The 15459-nt window shown below is 43.6% G+C and overlaps 1 protein-coding gene across 10 annotated transcripts in view; it reads right to left on the bottom strand.

Moving 5' to 3' along the window:
• Window positions 1–459: 459 nt before the first annotated feature.
• Dzank1 (double zinc ribbon and ankyrin repeat domains 1) overlaps window positions 460–15459 on the bottom strand; it is a 56953-nt gene continuing 41953 nt past the window's right edge. For 4 of the 10 annotated variants that reach the window (XM_011239534.3, XM_011239532.3, XM_006499511.4 and 1 more), the window contains 8 exons: window positions 14517–14620; window positions 13262–13336; window positions 12036–12132; window positions 11540–11640; window positions 9468–9590; window positions 8920–9047; window positions 5978–6052; window positions 460–4994 (listed from right to left, as the gene is read on the bottom strand). In XM_011239534.3, the coding sequence (XP_011237836.1) occupies window positions 4829–4994; window positions 5978–6052; window positions 8920–9047; window positions 9468–9590; window positions 11540–11640; window positions 12036–12132; window positions 13262–13336; window positions 14517–14620 (869 nt within the window). In that variant the 3' untranslated portion in view covers window positions 460–4828. The remainder of the gene's footprint in view (window positions 4995–5977; window positions 6053–8919; window positions 9048–9467; window positions 9591–11539; window positions 11641–12035; window positions 12133–13261; window positions 13337–14516; window positions 14621–15459) is intronic. The other 6 variants (XM_006499512.4, XM_030251166.1, NM_001360361.1 and 3 more) reach the window with 2 other exon arrangements.

Here is a 15459-nt window from a genome sequence, read left to right on the forward strand (position 1 = left end):
TGGCTTTGTCAGGATATTTTTATCACAGCAATCAGAAAAGAAACTAAAACACATATAGATCAAAAGATAAAATAATACCCTTGTATAGTCTCTGTGAACACTACAGGAGTGTGGAACTCCCCTGCCCCCGACACACCTTTTTAAAACCATAATTTTATAAGGAAATAGATGCTATTTTTTTTCTGCTCGCTCCGGCCTTATTTATTTATTTTTTATGTATATGAGTACACTGTCGCTGTCTTCAGACACCAGAAGAGGGCATCAGATCCCATTACGGATGGTTGTGAGCACCATGTAGTTGCTGGGAACTGAACTCAGGACCTCTGGAAGAGCAGTCAGCTGCTCTTGACCGCTGAGCCATCTCTCCAGCCCCAGAAGTAGATACTATTTAACAAAACTACTAGTTATTTGGAATAGTCCATGCACAGAAGCCTTGAGAAAATGGACACTCTAAGAATGTATAGTTCAGTAGTTTTTTTACTTTATTTAAATTTTCTGCTGTTTTAGATTCTTTATAACACACATGAAATGTTTTACGAAACAATCACTTGTCTGCACAAGATAAACAGTTAATCACTCTGCTGAGATCTGACATGCACAGAAACCTTGAGAGAACGGATACTCTAAGAATGTGTAGTTCAGCAGTTTTTACTTTAAATTTTTTTGCTGTTTTAGATTCTTACAGTGCTATACGAATGAAATGTTTTATGAGACAATCACTTGTCTGCACAGGATAAACACAGGATTAAGCACTCTGCTGAGATCTGAATGCCCATCTCAACTATACACATGTCTAGGAGGCAAAACCTGCCCCAGCATTACTCTCCTCACAGTGCATAACCTGATACAACCAAGATACTGATTCATTTTAGAAATTTGCTAGCATATGCCTGATCCTTTTGAGTACAGCCTTATATCAGAAAATAAATGTTTTCCAAACTTAATATCTTAGGTATCTATTTTGCAAAGCTATCCTTTAGGCATATTGACCAATCAGAAAGCCATGAAGTAATTTTTCACAAGTATTTCCTAAGAGCCCACTTTGGGCCAAGAGCTATACTTAAACATAAGACTTACAGCCTCAGGCATGGAGGTTGGATGTGTAAGCATGCAGGCACAACACAGTACTAGTCAGCGCTTCATCACTATAACACAATACTGGACATAATCAACTTACAAACAGAAAGGTTTGTGTTGGCTCACAGCTTAGAAGTTTCCAGTCCGTGATCATTTGGTTCCATGCCTTTGAGCCTGTGGCAAGGCACTAACTACATCATACCAGAACAAAACCATTCACTTCATCACCAGGAAGCAAAAGAGAATGAGGAGATCCCACAAGCCTCTTCAAAGACACACCTTCAACCACTAAAAGACATCTCAGCAGCCCACATTTCTTAAAGCTTTACTCTTGGGACTCCTCTATTCTCGCCTATTTCTCATAACTCAACTCAGAGATCAAACCACTTTAACGTGAAAAGGCACCTTCAGGACTTTGGCTGTCAGGAACGTAACACAGAAACAACCCACATGGTCACATCACTGAAGAAGCTTACCGAAGGGAAACAGACCACTTACATTGTTATTTCACAGTATTAGACACAACCAAAAATCCCGTTTCAACATCTTAACCTTGAGACTAGGTAAGGGGTCACCAGCTCCTTGCTGTCTGCCACGTGGATGTCTCTGGTAGGCAGGAAGGTGCAGCTTCATTTCTCACAGGGCCCTAATGGTACATGGTACGTGAGCTGGCCTACGTGCTGCCTACACTTTAAAAAGATGTACATTCAATGAATCTAGAATACGTGGAAGGCCTGTGTTCGAAGCTGAATTGTCTTGGCAGCTTTCAGACTCTCAGACTTGATGGCCCAGTTTTGTAGATAATATTTTGGCTCAACACTTTGGGTAACCTGAACTTAATTCAAACCTATAGACTGCATCTGGCCAAAAACCCCAACCAAAAAAACCCTACAGCTCCTCCTGGGTTCCTACAATAGATATTGAGACTTGAAGATAGAAAGATCCAGACCGGGCCAAAATGGTAACAGATTAAAAACAATGGAGAGCTTTGCTTTAGCAGTCACAGGAGACAATGTACCTGCTGGAGAATACGATTTTTGTCTCAACCTTACAAATTCAACTTTGCTAAAGATGGAGGACTCTGGGAGATTACAAAGGGATCAGCCTGTGAAGTTTACCGAGGCCTTCAGGTATGTTATGAGGGGAATGAGGTCAAACTGTCATCAGCATAAGCTAGTGGACTTTATTATGAATTTACCTAACATCAACAGCATAGGTAGAGCATAGGTAGGCTCTAGAGAATGTCCCTTTAGTTGGGCTGTCACCACCAATCAGTTAAGAACTCAATAGTCCTCTGATTCCACTAATGTCCTAGACAGACAACAGTCTGGAGAAGTATTCTGCTAACCAGCTGCTCCTCCCTTGAGCCATGCAAGTCCATCCATCAGATGACCACTCCATCCCATCAATTCCTCCAGCACGGTCACAGAGCCTCTCTCTACTCAACTGCACTTAACATTTTTGGCCTACATACCCTCTTTTGTATGTACTAAGAACCATAGTGATGCCATTACCATAATATTCCAATATCTTTAGCTGGTCTGATTTCTCTGTCTTCTCTCGACACTTTCTGTCTGTGCTTCCAAATGCTGTATCTAAGATTGTTCTATGCCAACTCTATAAGTGTGCCAGTATGTGTATCTGTGTGGGAATAGTTCCATGGTTTTCAAGGGAAATACACAGAACATATAACCAGGCAGAGTATTTGGGGTTCACATTGGTCAAGGGTTTGTAGAGCGACTTCTGGAAAAAGTAGCTCTGAGGACTGTGGGATCATAACTACTATTGGGCCACTGATTGTGACCAACTGTGTCACCCATTACACAGAGAGGCAGGCAAGGTGGCAGTTACCCCTCTCTTCAAGTGGACTCACATGTACTATTCTGTAAGTAAAAGGAAGAGAGAGAGATGCTGGAGGCCCAGAGTTTCTCATACAATGTGGAATGTTCTCCAAAGGAGGGGCCTGAGTGTTAGACATTTTGCTAGATGGCAGAAAACAAAACACCAGACACAGAAGCATCTAATAGCACTAACCAGATGTCCACATATCTGTAGGAAGAGACCTCCTAGGTCTCTTATAGACAGTGGATCTCTTTCCTGATGGATGTCCTGAACATTACAGCAAGTTGGGGGAAGAGGAACCGCCACTAAGAAACAGAATGTCATGCTGAGCAAGTGTGGTCTTGCTTTCAGCAGACTTAGCAGAATCTAAGTTACATCCATATTAAACCCATTCCTAGGAACATATTTCTTTGATCCTTTGTAGGAAAGAAAGAGCCAGTCTGTAACGCTGTCATGCAAGTAGAACTGTTTCCAGTCATCTGTCTGCTGTGGGTGAGGGGTCACCACCAGGCAGGGAATACTGCTGGGCAGAGGGGGAAGAGCCCAGAGATGGGCTGAGTCCAGTTTGAGGGAGCACAAGACAGGTTCATCCCATTCTGGATCCTGGGAAGAGACTTTTCAGATACACTGTCTGCTCTCTGCTAAGGAAAGGACATAGCCGTTCTGCTATGAATTCTTACAAATTATTTAATTAAGCTATATTATAGGGAAGGATATATACGTGCTATGTACTTTTATGTTATCCTCCTTGTGTACATATACATATGTGATTATATAATGTTGTACCACCTCTACACAGACATGGCTGGTTCTAAGGATGAAACAGTGGTTTAAGAACCTGGATGAGAACTTTATTATATAGTACTTTATACTTTTGGCTTTAAACCACAAGTGTTATTATCTATGGAAAGATAAATTAATAACCAGGCTGGGAATGTAGTTCAGTTGGTAGAGTATTTGGTTAGCATGCATGAAGCCTTGGGTTCAATCCCCTGTACCACATAAAATCCAATGTGGTACAAGTCTGTAATCCCAGCACTTAGAAGGTGGAGGCGGCAGGATCACAAGTTCAAGGTCATCCTCAGCCACATAACAAGTTCAAGGACAAGACACATGAGACCCTGTCTCAAAACAACAATAAAGAAGAACAAAAAATCAAAAACCAAATTTCAAAATTATCAATAAAATATTTTTAAAAATCTGGACATGGTGGCACATGCCTTTAATGCCAGCATTTGGGAGGCAGAGACAGCCTGTGTGTTTAAGGCCAGCCTGGTCTACATAGCAAATTTCTAGGCCAGCCATGTCTATATAGTCTCAGAAAAAAAAAGGGAAAACAAAACAACAAAACAGAAAATAAAACACAAAACTTTCATTTTATCATACTCTAAGGTATAGGTGGTATTGGGTAGTTATACCACCTTAAAAAAAAAAAAGCTGTGTTTGTTTGTCACAACCTGTAATCTCAGCTACTTCGGAGGCTGCGGCAGGAAGATCCCACGTTGTTCAAGGCCTGTCTATGCTATAGGGGGAGTTCAAGGCCAGCTTGAGCAACTTTATGAGATCTTATTTCAAAATGAAGAAAGCTGGGGATATAGCCCAGTGGTACAATGCTTGCCTTAGCATCTGCAAGGCTCAATCTCTCTCTCTCACACACAAACACACACACACACACACACACACACACACACACACACTCCTCTCTCTCTTCTCCCTCCCTTACATACTCTCCCTTCTCTCTCTCTCTCTCTCTCTCATACACACACACACACACACACACACACACACACACACACACACACACAGTCTTATGAGTTCTTTTCAACCGTAATTCTTACACTTAAATACGCATTCCAAACTAAGCCCAGCTGTAGCTGGGCAGTCTCTGCAGCCTCCTGACCCCTCAGATCTAACTGTCACCTAGGATGCGGTTCCCAGGTGGAGAAAGTTGGTCCTCCAGACCTTGGGTGAACTTAGCGGCAAAGAGAGAAGAGGTGAGGTCATCTCCCATCTCCAGAGCGATGTCATATGCTGTCTGGCCTCTTGTGTTCTTCTTTTGGGCGTTTGCATTGCATCTGCGAAGGAAGTGGAGACACAATCACTCAGGCGTATGACCCTCAGAACTTGACCCTTCCTTGCCTAGAAGCCAATGTACCCCATAAAAGCCCCTAAAAAGACACTATGGCTTCAACTCTCAGAGTGACTCTACTTGTTGGGGTATACTATGTAAAAATGTGTCTCTGTCTTTCCTCACCTGCCTAAGACATTCTCTGATTGGCTTTAATAAAAATCTGATGGCCAATTAGCTGGGCAGAAAGTGGAAGGTGGGACTTCCTGGGAGGGAGAAAGGAACTCTAGGACAAAGAAGGAAAAAAAAAGCCCTTTCATGTCACCAGGGAACATGGGAGGAGACAGACATGATCATAGGCCTGGAAGGTATAGCTAGCCACGTGGCTGGATGGGGTTAGGTGGTCAGGTGAAGTTAGATGAACTGGTTGAGAGTCTGCCCAGCCAAGGCCTAACTAAGGTTCTGAAAATTTTTTGTTTGTTTGTTTGTTTTGTTTTTTGAAACAGGGTTTCTCTGTGCAGTCCTGGCTGTCCTGGAACTCACTCTGTAGACCAGGCTGGCCTTGAACTCAGAAATCCGCCTCTCTCTACGTCCCAAGTACTGGAATTAAAGGTGTGTGCCACCACCACCTGGCTAAGGTTCTGAAATATTAAAAGATCTCTATGTGGTTATATGGAGGAAAAGCTGGTTAAGGAATGACTCCAGTGTATTAATTTCCAGCATTAATTAATATATACATATGAACATAAGAACCATACTTTTTACACAACCTTGAGACCTTTCAAGGGGCTGTGTGATTTCAAATATTCAATTGCCTGCCCTAGTCATTTGTCCCAACTGCATCAAAGTCCTATAACCATGTTCAATGACAGTAACATTCACTGTGTGATAGTGGCCTTCATTGACAGGGCTAACAATTCAGAAGGTAGGGCAGTTCTGATGCCGTTGAATGTCAATCGAGATGTCACTGGCACCCTCAGGTGAACATACCCCAGTAAAGTGGCGATGCTCTCCCTTCCTTCCAGGCCAAGTAGAGTTGCTTCGTGAAGAGCTGTGTTTCTGAACCTATTCGTGGGAAAAACATTTCTGGGTAAATCTTTAGTGTCACCAGTACAATGGGAAGGGGTTAAGCATGGGTCCTCAAAACAAAACAAAACAAAACAAAACAGAACAGCATGGGTCCTCAGGTTTGGTGACAGGTACCAGCTGAATCATCTTACTGGCCCTAATTCTGGTTTCCTAAGGAACAACTTGCCAAGCCTCTCTGCTACAGAAAAGCCAGGTCTCCGGCTGATGCTTGAGACTAGAAGGATGGAGGGAACGGGCCATGCTTCCCTGGGTCTACTGAGTCCAGCTGCAGGGCAAAGGCCTGCTGAAAGGTCTAAACTCTTTTTTGTTTAATTTTTTTTTCCTAGATAGGATTCACTATGTATTCTGGCTGTCCTGGAACTCACTCTGTAGACCAGGCTGGCCTTGAACTCACAGAGATCCACCTGCTTCTGCCTCCCAAGTGCTGGAATCAAAGGCATGTTCGACTATGTCCGGCTCAGGTCTAAACCTTTTAGATGAATATATTTGAGCTCGATTTAATAGCATTTTACTTCTTGGGGGCAAATCTACTGTCCTTTATTGGCAACTATTAAAAAATGAAGAAGAAATCTGTGTTTGATTTGAGAGTGGCATCCAGTCTGGCTTTCTTCCCTAAAAGTCTTCCACCTGCCAGGTAGTGGTGGCGCACGCCTTTAATCCCAGCACTTGGGAGGCAGAGGCAGGCAGATTTCTGAGTTCGAGGCCAGCCTGGTCTACAGAGTGAGTTCCAGGACAGCCAGGGCTACACAGAGAAACCCTGTCTCAGAAAAAAAAAAAAAAAAAAAAAAGGTCTTCCACCCATGTAAGTTAAACCCTGCTCAGGGCAACCTTGATCATGCAGCAGGAGTTGAACTATTACACTTTGTAGTCAAATGGGCAGGCACAGTCTCAGTCCTGGGGCTTAGCAGAGCGGCAGTAGTACTGTCTCACTAGTCAGATGGACTCACACCTGCATCTGTGTCACTGTGGAGTGCTGATGAAGTACGTAAGGACACTAAGGAAGCGCACATTAAAATGGCAACTTGTGCTATGTACAGTTTAGTCTTAGACTTAGTTGGACTGTTCGTGAATCTAGAACTCATTTCACTGAAGAATCATTCAAAAAATGACTTGTGTATCAGGCATAAGGCATCATGCTTAGGTGCTATGAAAAGTTGGTTTGGATTATATAAAGTATATTATAGAGCAAATAGCATCTCTGGGCACAGTAGTACACACCTTGGATTGCAGTACTCAGGATGCAGAGGCAGGTGAATCTTTGTGAATTCAAGGCCATCCAGGGCTATACAGTGAGACCTTATTATCCCCCTCCGCCCCCCGCCTCGCAAAAAACCAAACCAAAACAAATAGCATCATTTCATGATCAAGACAATGAGGCAAAGGTGTGGAACACGAAGGGGGTGGTGAATAGAAACCTTCAGGAAACTTTAGAAAGTCAACAAAGCTTTATAATATATATCAAATATAAAATAAAACTGAAAGGGAGCAGTATCTTCTCATATATGCGTCTTATGGAAAATATAAAAATGCTCTCAGAAAAAAACATATAGTTCCTGTGTTTTAAGACAGGCTCTTGTTATCATAGACCTGTCTAGCCTCAAATTCATGGTCCTCCTGTTTCGGCCTCCTAAGTGCTAAGACTGCAGGTGTGTACCAACAGACATAGTGACATATTTTATAAGTGCATATAGTTAACTTGAAAGAAGAAGAAAACCAAAATGAATAGCAGTCATAAAGCATATGTTTTGAATAAAGACGCAAGAAAAACTGAAACAGATAAGAGAAGCAAAGCCTAAGGGGGCTTTTCTCCCCGTCTCCATGGTAGCCAGGAATTCCCAACAAGGCCTCACCAACCAGGCCTTGAACTTGTCTGTTTAAGAATCCAAGAAGCAAGAGGGCTGGATGCCTGCAGCATCCTGAGACATTTCTACTGTGACAGCTTGTCATAAATGATATACACTCCAGGGGATCCTCCAAATTTGGAAGCAAAGAATCACAGATAGGGACTGGGCTGTGAGTCAAGGTGGTTCCGAGGTTGGACAGTGAATGACTTAACATAGGACTTCTTCATCCTCAGGTGGGGACATCTAAGGAGCCAAGAGACCGTGTGGTAAATCCACATGCCAGCTCCTCACCATGGTATGGTGACGTGCAGGCAGATATGCAAGGCCTTCTTTCTGCATTAAATTCATGGATGTATTTTCACGAAGTCTCCCTTTACTTGGTAAAGTTCTTAACAGTTTGGATCATGACAAAAACTTTGTCCATTATCCCAAGAGTTAAAGATTTGCTAGATTCAGACAAGTTCATGTTGGATGTGGTGGCACACACCTACAAACCCAGCGCCCAGGAAGCAGCAAATTCAAGGCCAGATTAGCTGACATTCGCAGGTTTTAGGTTGGCCATTTCTATATAAAAATACCCCAAAAGGTAAAAATAGGTTAGCAAATGCATTGCCATTAATAAAGCCTAATAAGTTAGGCAACCCAATTGAGTATGGATCCAACATGACCAGAGAGCCCCCTGCTCCTGCCATCATACCTTCCCTGCCTGCTACCAGCTTGGACTACATCCTCCCAGAACTTTAAGCCCAATTACACCCTTTCTCCCGTAACTTGTTTCTATCAGGGCTTTTTAACCACAGGGATAACAAAGTAATTAAAACACTAGCTTTGGAGAACTCCCTACTCAGCCTCTTACTAAGGCTGAAATAGATTAAAGCAGATCTAAGTGGTTCCTGCTGAACAGGGCACTTGTCTGGACTGATTCTACTGCAACAGACCCCTGTGAGCCACACCTAGTCACAACAGGGTGCTCTAGTGTCCTTTCAACGGTTCACTTACGGTCCCCACTGCTGGTCGATGTCTGCTCCTCTCTGAGCGAGGACTGGAATGGCTTCATAGTGTTTATTCACAACAGCCACAATAACAGCAGGTCGACCTTGACTATCACAGCAGTTAGGGTCTGCTCCCTGTGGGTCATGGAAAAGGACAAACTTGCCATAAAACCCTGAATTCAACATTGCCCAACTGCCATCCCACCATGAACAACAAATGTCCTAGAATGGGATGATGGCACTGAGTATAAGTCACAGGAAAGGAGAATGAGGACTCTCATGAACACAGCTACGATGAACGAGGCCCCCAGATGTTTAAGACTTCTCCCCACAGCAGGAGGAGCCACCTTTTCATGGCAGGAAAGCAGGCTGAAGGTAAATGGCCACAGAGCAGGGATTCTGTCTAGCCTCATGGACAGTACTTGGATTCACATGTGCTTGCCTACATGATTCTTTGCTATAAACACTGGCAGAGTAACGATGAGTGGGAAGCTCTTCGCTAGTCATTTACCCCATTTGCATACAGAGTTTAGTTAACAGGCAGCAGGCACAAACCAGGCTGATCTCTGCAGAGAGGCCCATTCTCATGGCACTCACTTCATCCAGCAGCTGTTCCAGCACAGACAGTCTTCCTTTCCCTGAGGAGCCAACTTCCTCCAGCAGGAGTTTGTTTTCAGGCTGCAGGATGACAGAATGAGGTCATCTTCATCTTCTTTGTGCATCTGTGTTGTAGAGTCCCAGCCCCAACATCCAAGGCATAATCCCCCAGTGCCACCCCCTTCCCCAGCTTAGCAGCCACATTCTCTACTGAACCACACGGATGGGTGAGTGCTGAGAGAGGGAGTGTGAGTGAGTGAGTGAGTGTGTGAGTGTGAGTATGTGTGTGTGTGTGTGTGTGTGTGTGTGTGTGTGAGTGTGTGTGTGAGTGTGTGTGTGTGTGTGTGAGTGTGTGTGTGAGTGTGTGTGTGTGTGTGAGTGTGTGTGTGTGTGAGTGTGTGTGTGTGTGTGTGTGAGTGTGTGAGTGTGAGTGTGTGTGTGTGTGTGTGTGTGTGTGTGTGTGTGTTTGGGTGCCCACAGTCTTCCACATGCAGCAGTACTGACATCTCTGTGTAATTGTAACACGTGTAACCTGTGCTCAGCTCCCAGGCCTGGCTTGGGTAAGGACACTGTGTTGACACTGCTTTATATAATCCAGGGCAAGGAGGCTCATGAGAGACCTCACAAAACCCCAGGAACTTTGCTAGCTTTGTAATGAATATTTCTAGGAAGAGCAGCTAGGGTGAAACCTAGAATCTACTCTGCAGGCTTACTAAAGTGCTCAAGGCCAGGCCACTATGACAGATCACAAGCACACCTCAGAAGTGGAACCAACAGAGCCTATCTCTTAGGAAAAATACTTTCATTTGTCTATAGACATAGGAAGAATTTCTTTTATGTTTTCAAATGCTATGAAATTTACTGTTTTATGTCTTTAACATTGTATATATATATATATAGGATTTCAAATACTGAAAGCCTGAAGGAAGTGGCCCCCAAAAGCCCATTGCTTTAGTATGCTTCTGTCACTGTATCCTGCTCTTTGTAAAAGTGTTGACAAAACCTAATCCCCTTGCCTTCCTAGGTTGCTAAGTGTTTCAGAAGATACAGGGTTCAGGCTACATTATCCCTCATTTGCCATACCACTTTGCTGGTGACTTTCTTAGAACAAGGTACTGTATCCAAATCAGCATGGGTCTTAGGTCCCAGTCACAATGAATTCTGCACCTTATAGGAAACTGTATTAGAATGTCAGCTTCCTGAGCTCTGGGGCCACATCTGAGTGTACTCAGAGTAATCACTCCGTAGCTGGAGCTGGGGAGTGCAGATAAGAATTAAAGGTGCACAGCGGCAGGTCCGAGTCACACACACTAAGGAGATGTGGTCCCCAGCCAGTGGAACTGTTTGGGAAGGGCTAGGAGGTGTGGCCTTGTTGAAGTGAATGTGTCACTGGGAGTGTGCTTTTAGGTTTTAAAAGCCCATGCCAGGTCCAGTTCTCCCTCTCTGCCCGTTGGGTTAGGATGTAGTTCTCAGCTAATGGTCCAGTGTCTGTCTGCATGCCACCATGCTTCCTGCCAGGATAATAATGGATTAACCCTCTGATACTTTAAGCAAGCTCCCAATTAAACTCTTTCTTTTATAAATTGCCTTGCTCATAGCACTAGAACAGGAACAAATAGAACCATCTATGACTACCCATCTACACAGGGACTTCAACTCATACACCTATCATGCTCAGCATTTACACTGGACAGCCCAGGTCTCATCCAACTCGCCCTTCATTAGTCAGTGATTAGACAATGAAGGGTCGTCATGTATTTAGCCAAACTAAATACAAAGCAGAGATAGATGAGCACTCAGAACTTACCCCAGAAAAAACAGATGATCCAGGACATTGATGAGACTAGTTTAAAATGGTTCTAGTTTATCATTCTGAGAAATTTTAAAGGATTATGCCTCCACAAAATAAATGATACAGTTACTTAAGAGGAGGAGAAAATGAGAAAGCATTCCATTACAAAATGTCCGTCCAAATAAACATCAAAGCGACAGGCTGCAAAGGAGCTACAGAGACAGAGAAGGTCACCTACTGTGAGCGGCTCTGGGTTCACAAGGAAGCTTTTGGCCTTGAGATTCTTCATCTTCTTGATACTTTCGGGGGTGTCTGAGACGCTCTGGCTATAGGCACTCACTGAAATGACAAAGATTTGGAGACCAAATGACCCTGCCTTATTTCACACATGTAAGGAGGCCCCTCAAAAGTCACAAGGATAAAATGGATTTCCTAGAAATTTTTTATTAAACCCGGCAGGAAGGACCCCCACCCAGGAACTGGAAAATGAGGAAGGGAGGGAAAAGAAGGAATTTTAAGCAAGTGCACACCCTCTCTGGGTAAAGCAAATAAACTCCCCAAGTCCCATGAAGGACTTTAAAAGCCACACCCCAACTCCAGGGAAGCCAGAGAAATACGCTGCCTGAAACATGGTGAGCTTTGTGACTTGGCTTCAGAGTTTATACAAGTATCATCGATCCTTGCCCAGTTGTCTTTGGCTAATTTCTGAAAGCTCACAGAAGGGTATTACTCACCCAAGCTGGACCTGCTGTCATATAGCCCGTTCCCACCTTCGGTGACACTGCTCAGAAAGTGGTCACTGAGATTCACCGACTTGTTGAAGTACAGGCTCTGGCCAATGAAAACATTTCAAGCATTACTAATGATGGTGTTCTCTCAACAGAGACAATAATCACTGCTAGCCTGCTCCTCAGGAGGCTCACTTTGCCTGCCTAGTCATGGGCCTGAGGCCTGGAACCTTGTGCACAGTATGCAACCAGTCTGCCACTAAGTTATATCTCCAGGCTACTGTCTATTTTTTGTTTATTTTGTTTTGTTTTGTTTTTCGAGACAGGGTTTCTCTGTATAGCCCTGGCTGTCCTGGAACTCACTTTGTAGACCAGGCTGGCCTCGAACTCAGAAATCCGCCTGCCTCTGCCTCCCGAGTGCTGGGATTAAAGGCGTGTGCCACCACACCCAGTTACTGTCTATTTTTTGTTTTGAGACAGTGTCTCACAAAGTTGTCCCAGATGGCTCTGAACCCACTCCAGCCTTTACCTTGATATGAACACCAGTAAATATTTTTTGCTAGTCTTTTTCCAAGTTTGATGTATCCCAGACATAATCACGTCAGTGAGTTCTAAATGGCCCAGAGGAATACTAGAGCAAGGGTGGGTGGCAACTCTAGTTCCTACCAAATCCTTCTGTGCCAGACAACCAGTCTCTTTGATGGCACAGGTATTTATTTAATCCTATGGAATTCGTTGTGAAAGTCATGTGTGGTGGTTTGAAAGAAAATGACCCACCGAGAACAACAGGGAGGGGCACAATTAGGAGGTGTGGTCTTTTGGGGGTAGATACGGTCTTGATGGAGGAAGTGGTCACTGGGTTTGGGCTTTGAGGTCTCAGATGTTCAAGTCACACCTAGTGTGGCAGTCACTTCCTGCTGCCTATGGATCCTGACGTATACCTCTGAGCTCCTTCTCCAGTACTATGTCTGCATGCACGTTACCATGCGTCCCATCATAATGATAATGGTCTAAATCTCTGAACTGTAAACCAGCCCCAGTGAAATATTCTCCTTTATAACAGTTGCTGTGGTCATGGTGTCTCTTCACAGTAATAAAGCTCTAACTCAGACACCAGGTTTCCTACTGTTTGAAACTTTCCTTTCTGGTCATTACACAAAAGCATTCATGTAAACTGTAAGCTGGGATTCACCAGTACACAGATCACAAATAACTTGTAAAGGACGACATACCTTGTTTGAGACTTGAATATAGTTCAGTCTGATGCTAACTTCATAGCCATCTTCATGGACAGTGGCAGAGATAAGCTTTAAAAAGAAATGTAACGACATTCTCAATTGTGGTGTGGGACTCAGTGTCTAAAAATTCTGAGGTATCAGACTCTATATTTAACAAAATATTTACTACAGAAGAAGGTCAAATAGAGAAGCAAAGGGAATAAACTAAATGAGATAAATAGAAAACAAAAAACAAAATAGCACACCCCAAACCAACTGATCTGTAATCCTAATTATAAATGAGTGAAATACTTCAATCAAGGACACAGATTCTCAGACTGAATAAGGAAACAAGATCCAAATTTATATTTTCCACAATAGACTTCCTTCAGTCAAACGCATGGCTAAGACATCACTTTTGTAAAGGGATCCTGGTGAGTGGGTGGGGGGCAGCTCTGCATGCAGTAAAAGGAGCTCACAAGCAAGCAGCCTTCTCTGTCTGCCGTGGAACAAATTTAAACAGGGGCAACTAATGTTTTTGAAGATTAGATGGTAAAGTTTTTTTTTTTTTTTTTAGGTCTTGTGAGGCAGAAGTTCTCTAATGCAAGAGCTTAGCCTTGCAGTTGTAGCTCAAAGCAGCCACAGTTAACATATAAATGGATGAAAATAACTCTGATCCAGTAGCCAGAGGGCACAGTTTTCTCAACTCCAGATTAGGACCAAAAATATATACGATCTCAAAAGAGTTCATTCATGGAAGCTGAGCAGTCCTTGAAAACAAGACAGACTCAGTGTTGGATGGTTTTGTGACAGAGAAGCTGATGGTCTGATTTGGAAGGGTCTCTTCTAGTCTGTGACAAACAGAAAATGTTCTTCCACTGATCTGTCTTTTAGTCTTGATTTTGTGCCAAAGAAAAGGCGTGGCTTGGAATCTGATGCTCATTACAGCCCAAAAGCCTAAGATGCAGCAGTGCAGTTTGGAGCCAAACATCTCTGGGCTGCAGTTACACTGGCAATCAAGAAAGACTTGCTATGAATATCTACAGAGTAAAACCAAGCAATGCAACACAAAACAAAACAAAACAAAACAAAACAAAACTTAAATTCTGTGCCATTAAAAACCACTACTTTCTCATGTTTGGGTCTGTATTCCTCACAGGAGACAGTAAGGGTGGAAAGCAGGGAAGGAAAAGAAGGCGCACTTGACGAGTGAAGTCTTTGGAAGGCCTGGTCCCAGGGATGCTCCGAGCAGAAGCCTCATCTTACCCACCTTCCCCATCCTGGGCTCTGCAATCAAGGCCCGGAATTCAGGGTTGTTCTGAGCATAGGACCTGAGGTGAGCAGAGATGTGATCCAACTGCTTTCTCCAGTAGCCTAAAAAAGGAGAGATACCCAAGCATGGATAAGCCTTCCATACTTAAGAAAGACAGAAGCAAGTGTGGAACATATGGTCTCAGGTTATTTTCCTGGGCCGACCTAGTTGGCTTTCCATGTAGAACCCCAAGTACACACTAAAGTAAGTTCCACAAACAGCCCAGCTATTATACGTGATTATCGCAGGTTACAGCATTTCAAAATTTCATGGATTGCTGCATGTCAAGCCCTTTCTTCTTACGTTGTCCTGTCTTCCAAATAAATCACGCTTCTTAAATTTATGGGTTTGATGGTTGTATTTGTCCCAATCAACATACGGAATGGGCCCACTTCTCCAGAAAGATTCCTGTGCCCTTTCTAGTCTACACAGGGATTTTGATGCATTTGAATTAGAAAACAGAGCAGTTTCGTGAGCCCTGATTGTTTGGTTCTCATGTGTGGGAGGAAGACATAGTGGCTCCCACCTTTCTGCCCAGGTTGGAGGTCCTCAACATGGTGAGATGGATTGAGGTGGGATCTCAGCTAAGATGGCAGAACCAGTCAGCCACTGACAGGATGAGTTAGCTCTTCTTTCCTCCTGCTATCTGGGTTCACTCAAGTGGCTTAGTCCTTGTTGGAACATGGTGCCTCCTTTCTCCTTAAGTAGAGTCTCTCTCATTCAGGAACACATGATGATTTTCTTTATGTGGTGGTAACTTTCTAGAGAGCACACTGACCTTCATCTTTCTTAAGGCTTAAGGGTATCTGACCTATCATGTTCCATTGGCCAGCACGTCAGCACGTGACCAGGGCAGCTACATTCCCAGTGGGAGGAAACAGTCTTTTCCTTTTGAGGACAC

The sequence above is a fragment of the Mus musculus genome, chromosome 2 (assembly GCF_000001635.26).
Source record: "Mus musculus strain C57BL/6J chromosome 2, GRCm38.p6 C57BL/6J".
Lineage (NCBI taxonomy): Eukaryota > Metazoa > Chordata > Mammalia > Rodentia > Muridae > Mus > Mus musculus.